The sequence below is a fragment of the Mangifera indica genome, chromosome 6, assembly GCF_011075055.1.
Source record: "Mangifera indica cultivar Alphonso chromosome 6, CATAS_Mindica_2.1, whole genome shotgun sequence".
Classification (NCBI taxonomy): Eukaryota; Viridiplantae; Streptophyta; class Magnoliopsida; order Sapindales; family Anacardiaceae; genus Mangifera; species Mangifera indica.
The window spans coordinates 11,176,265-11,182,597 of NC_058142.1; the positions used below are offsets into that span (position 1 = coordinate 11,176,265).

At 33.1% G+C, this 6,333-nt stretch overlaps 1 protein-coding gene across 2 annotated transcripts; it reads left to right on the top strand.

The window, feature by feature from the left end:
• The first annotated feature begins 270 nt into the window (after nt 1–270).
• Nucleotides 271–4,077, top strand: LOC123217961 (chaperone protein dnaJ 50). 2 transcript variants are annotated; one of them, XM_044639068.1, is made up of 10 exons: nt 271–471; nt 557–619; nt 718–784; nt 905–964; nt 1,858–1,908; nt 2,089–2,169; nt 2,702–2,814; nt 2,939–3,056; nt 3,232–3,358; nt 3,538–4,077. In XM_044639068.1, the coding sequence occupies exons 1-10, from the start codon at nt 353–355 to the stop codon at nt 3,690–3,692; spliced, it is 954 nt and encodes a 317-aa protein (XP_044495003.1). In that variant the 5' UTR covers nt 271–352; the 3' UTR covers nt 3,693–4,077. The 2 variants fall into 2 exon arrangements, with proteins under 2 accessions (XP_044495003.1, XP_044495005.1); XM_044639070.1 differs by having other exon boundaries at nt 274–471; nt 3,576–4,077.
• Nucleotides 4,078–6,333: the final 2,256 nt, after the last annotated feature.

Sequence of the window (6,333 nt, forward strand, 5' to 3'; positions counted from 1 at the left end):
GAGAATTGACTTCTAGCGCAATTTTTATTGTAAACCTTCAAAAATCTTTTATCAAATGTAGATCTTACCATATCTTTTGGATTATACAAGTTGGCTTTATCAAAATTCTGGACCAGATCTGAGCCAAGTATAGACGTTATCCGATCTGGGCTCTTTCTCCTTTACTCAATTCAGTTGGGCTTTCTTTCCGAAGACAGAGGCTGGGGAAGCCAATTTATCATAGCCCATTGGTTAATAAGTCCATCCAACCTTCCATATTGTTGAACCTCCATTACGTTCGACCTTCATTTGGTCAATATCAGTTTTTTAACTGAAGCTTGGGACATCTGCGGAAGAAAACAGACCAGAGACGATGGCGCCACCGCTCCCATTTCCTTGGCGCCCAATCATTTTATGTCTTATGCTGTTACTTCTTATCTCTCCATCATTCGCCATTTACTGTGATGAGGACGATTGCTACGATCTACTAGGGTCAGCTCAATTTCTTCAAACCTCCTTTCCCAATTTACCCCTTCAATCTATTTTTGACCTTTTTTCTTCAATCCTGAATTCATAGGGTTTCTCAAAATGCTAATGCCTCGGAAATCAAGAAAGCTTACTATAAGCTCTCTTTGAAGTAGTAAGTTTATGTTTATTAATTTAATTATATATGAATTAAAAGTTTTTTTTTTTTAATTACTGATTGATTCATATTTTTGTTTTTATTGATGTGGTTAGCCATCCCGATAAAAATCCGGATCCGGAATCAAGAAAGTTGTTCGTGAAAATTGCAAATGCTTATGAGGTAATATGATTTTAAATAATTTAATCGCATCAATTGTTTTAACTGTTGTCAATCCTTGATGTTAATCTGAGTCTTTTGATTGACATACAACTTGTGTTATATACCATTTTGGGATTGCAGATTTTAAAAGATGAAGCCACGAGAGAGCAGTATGATTATGCAATTGAACATCCCGAAGAGGTGAACTAGGGTTTTCACTAAGACAATAAAATTGCTTAAGCCATTCTATTTTTTCAATGTTTTGTAATTTCATCTCTATGGTTATGGTTTCTTAAATCTGAAATCAGTTTCTCTTCTTAGCAGCTTATGGAAGAATAAATGATGCTGCGATTCTGGAATTTGTTTGAAAAGGAATGCTTAAACTTAATTTGGAATTAACTTTTCAATGAGGACTCTATATTAATTCTTTCAGAGTCTTGAATAGTTGGCGAAAGATTATCATTCTAGATGCCTAGCGCTATTCTGGGGTCAAAGAAGTGTTATTGAGTTTGGTTTTTTAATTTTAAAATTGGATTCCCCGTGACAGAATGGGACATCAGCTATAACTTATGTTGGTCATCGCACAGATAAAATGTTACATTATCCGAATCTAATCTGTGGCACTTCCTTTAAAAAAGAAAATAGTAAATGGGAGGGACATATTTAGGTTAATTGGCTTTATGTTGCCGTGCATGTTGATTAAACTTTTAGCAACTCACTGCTGTAGTCAATGAATATTCAAATTGTTGATTGAATGATTTTTCTAACTTCTTTTTCTATGCATTTGTAATTTATATTTGATAAGTAAGTTTGGTTATTTGACTCCTCTCATTCTGGATACTATATTTCATGGTTGCAATTTTCCTGCAACTACATCTTTGAAACTTATTTGGTTTATAGCTCTGATATCATGACACATTTCTGTATTGCAATTTTCAAGCACATTTACTCTCAAACATCTGTGCTATTATTTTCAATGAGATTATTTTGGCTTCTTAAGGCTAGGAATTCATTAAAATTCCTAGGCTTAAGCTGTAATTTTATAAGACTATTATAATAAAATGTCCTAATCCTGCCATATCTTTTCTTGTTAGGTCTTTTACAATACAGCTCGTTACTATCATGCTTATTATGGACACAAGACGGTGAGAGAACTTATTTATTGTGCACCTAATTAAGTGATGATTTTTTTTTAAATATTTCTTGGAATAGGTAGACTAGACTTGGTAATTCATTTATAAGGAAAAGCAGAAAAGGAAAAAAAAAAAGTCTCTCCTTTTGAATTTTTTCTTTTCTTTTACAAAAAAAATGTATGCTCTTTCCAGGATCCTCGTGCTGTGTTGGTTGGTCTTCTTCTAATTCTCTCAGGATTTCAGTATCTAAATCAATGGACGAGGTATAATCAGGTACCATGATATATCTAATGCATGATTATGTTTGATCCTTGATGTGGTTGTGTTTCACAATATGGCTGAAAGTTGGTTTGCTAGTAACTAAAACATTATGTAATCTGACTATTAGTATTATCATTATAAAATTTTGGTGAGTGCGCTTGATACCTGAGTCTTGGTACAAGTTTATATTTATTCTATGGGTTAGCGACCATCTTGAATAAAAAATTAATAGTAAATAGCTTATGGGCAAATGCTTCTTGACTATAAGTATTCATTTTTCTAGTTACCTAATCATTTTTTTTTTCTCTGTTGGATTTATTTGGTTGCTCATAACACAGGATTCCTTTTTCCCTTATTGTTATTATTTGAATTATCTGAATGGCTAGACCTTTATGTGACGTACCATAGTTGAAATGAACTCTGTTACATTGAATTTTAAGAGTTAATGTTTACATACTTTGACTGCATACCGGCTATATAGATTATATGGACTTTACAGTTGCTTATTTTGATCACCTTCTTAAAATGTGGATTCTTCATTCAGGCTGTAGCCATGGTCAAGAAGACACCAGCTTACAGAAATAGACTGCGGGCACTGGAACTTGAACGTAGCGGGGGAATCACAAATAAGAAGAAGAGTAACAAGCAAATGGACAAGTTTGTACCTAATTTTGACTAGAAATTGGCTACGTGGCTTTGATTGTCCTGCATCACCCTTCTGTGATGTTATATACTCCATTCCACAATTCTCAAAATATGGCTGAAAAGCTTTCTATGGCAGGAAAATGGAGGATGATCTCAGTAAAGAACTTGATCTGCAGATAAAAGGAGCTGAAAAACCCTCCATCTGGCAACTTATTGGTGTCCGCTTTGTTCTGTTACCTTATACTATTGGCAAGGTTAGGATAATTGATTTGCTTGTTGAAATAGGCATTTATTTGAATGTAACTGGTAGGGAAAAAATAATTATATCTTTTTCTCTGATTTAATTTTGTTGTCTTCAAGTAATGCTTTACTTGAATTTGATCATGGTGCTTTAAGACTACAAGGGTCCTGACTTATCCTTTTCACCAGCTATTGTTCTGGTCTGGGCATTGGTACTGGAGATACAACGTGAAAAAGGCTCCATATTCTTGGGAGGATGCTTCTTACCTGACTCAAAAGTCCCTTGCAGTTCGTCTTGATGCTTGGATGAGTATTGGTAACTTTTTATGAAATTCTGTATTTCATTTTCCTGATTAAACAAGACCCACTTTTTTGGGCTTTAAAGGGAGTATATTTATGTATTGTAGAAATTGGACTATAGTATTAGCCAAAAACTTTTTATTTGGATCCAGAACATGAAATGCTAGACATTTGTTATTTTCTCGACTGTTGTAGTTAAAGACGTTGCTGAAGCTGTGTGGTATGTTTGTCAGATGAATCAACAAAGGAAGATCTTGTTCGGAGACGTTTATGGGAGAAATCCAACTTGGAGACTTACATGGCAGAAATGCGTAAAGAGTCTAAGCGCAGAAGATAGTAGTTTTTGTTGACTGCAATCACATGCTTCATGAAAACCAATAGAACGTGTTTTTGGTCGGAATCAGTAATGCCAAATGTCCCAAATGATTGGAGCCGTCTAGTCCTGTGCCAATAGGATGGATTTGGTTAACAAATTAATCATGGTGTGGAGCATGTATGAGTTAGAATCTCTTGACCCAAAATTTATTGTGGGGCAAGAATGGGGGTAGAAACTTTTACCCAGTCCCATCTCATTCGGCAAATATACATGTATTGGATACCAGAAAAAATTCTTTGCAACATTTGAACTTTTATACTTTTTTCTCATATATTTCTGTCATTTATGCTAGCGAAGGTTGTAGAATACATTACCACAATAAGTTTAATGTAAAGACCAAATACATGTTCCCACATTAACTTCATCCAATCCGCGAAGACGTAGCATGATTGCAATTGCCAAAAAACCTATTTTGTATTTGATTCCTTGTTAAATCAATGGCGAGAAGCAGTGGGTGGCAGATATGATTCAAGTTGCCAATTTTCAATTTACCACTCTAAAATCTCCAACCATGAAACTTGACGAGGAACTTTGTATAATTATATGTATTTATTCTTGTTATGATGAAATGACCTGTTATCGCCAAATTCACGTCAGGGTGGCATTAAGTCTCAAAATATGAAAAAATAAGTTAAAAAAAAAAAAAAAACTTATTATCTTATACTTGTGAAATATCTCCTTTCTTAAATGTAAAAACAATTCATAAAATTAAACAAAAACTAAACATGTCATAAATTATGTTTAAACTTGATTACTCATAAAGTTGACTCGTTATTAACTATTAGATAAATTATAAGAGTCTCAAATTAATCCGAACAAAATATTTTTAGATAGTTAATGTGAGTTATTTTTCCTAGAGTAATTTTTCATTGCAGAATTGTTAAGCTTATTGGCGCTTGGTTGGTTGATGCAAGAGCTTTGATTTGTTAATGCAAAGTTGGCTGAAGATTCATGTTATGTGGCGATCCGTGCTTCTAGTAGCAAAGTTGGGTGAAGATTTATATCTAAATAAGCTCGAGTAATCCTAACAAGTGACTAATGATCAAATTATTCCTACTTGACGCTTTGAGAAGAAAAGGACAGTCTCCTCAAGTAGAGATAACGATTAAACTTCTCTTAAAAGAGAAATCCACCAGAATCTTCAATAAATATTTTTCTCTCTCTCAAAAATTCCAACAAACATGAAGCTATTTTCACCTTAATAACCAGAATATTTTTTATATTTATAATATTCCCTTTTTGTTCACATTGATATAGGAACATATCAATTATATTCCTACTAGGATTTAAAAACCTAATGCTACTAGTTTGAACGTGATTTTCCCTTCCAAGGTTCTTTGATATATGAAGGATTACTTAAAAAAGAGGGAGAAAGGGAAAATTCCATACAAGTGAGTCCTTACAAGTTATGAAATTAATATAGTAGTTTGTTTGAAATATAAATCTATCAATAACTTTACTATAAGCATAAATATTTTAATCATCAGCCCTAACCATATTTAAAATTAAGTGTCTTATTTCCTTATATCGACATTTTATTTAATTCTCATTACATAACAGTAGACACACTAGAGAAATTGTTTTGATGCAAGAAATTAGCTATGGGAGACATACACGCTTGTGTATGATCAACGTATTTGAGTTTTAGATAAAGTGCAGTATCACATTGATTTTAGAAACTGTCATTATTAGGTAACGACATACACACCCATGTCTATGGACTACACGATCGATCGTGTATTATGTGTAACAATTAAAAATAAAAAAAAATCCAAATGTGTTTTGACTCACTACTCTGGTATTTTTCTTTCAGCCAAATAAAGAGAAAGACAAGGATTTTGAAGTCTTTGAAGTCGGAAAACACAAAGGAGGCTTGTAAAATTAAGCTTTCCATGAGAAGACCTTGCTAGCGTTGGAAGAGAGGTAATTAGGATGACTTTTAACTTGAATCAATTTTTGATTTACTGTGATCATGATGTTATACATGGATTATGAGTTTTAGGCCAATAACATATGTTTATATCTATGTATTTGAATGAGATTGTAATCTTGTGAACAAATTGAAGATGAGTGTTCATGCGGGAAGATTGTGCTTCTGTGAGAAATAAGAGCTATAATCTAGAATTTTGAATAAGTATATATGTGTCAGTTATCTTACTACAAATTAGGAGTAGTTGCTATACGATGGTTAATTGATTGAGGTCTATAGAATCTATAATGTGGTTATAATGATATGAAAAACTTGCTTGTTAGTGTGATAAGAGGTTAATTCTATTTAATTCTTGTGAATTTGATGTTTATTAATGCTCAAATAACATGTTGTTGTGGTTATGGATGTGTTTAAGTTGATTATGTTTGGTTAGAGTGCATTGAGATGGTTGGAAACACTAAAATTTGACTAAGGTGATGTTTTGTAAAAAGACGTTGCATGCCCATGTAAGGTAAGTTACATGGCTGTCTATATTTGAGGATGAATAGTTTGTGTAAAAGAAATCCAGATGAGTGTTAATTTATGATTAGGTACATGCTGGTATGGTTAGGACACACGGATCGTGTATCTTGCCCTAAGTTACACCCCTCATGTATGAAATTTGCATGGTCATGTTTGCAGGATG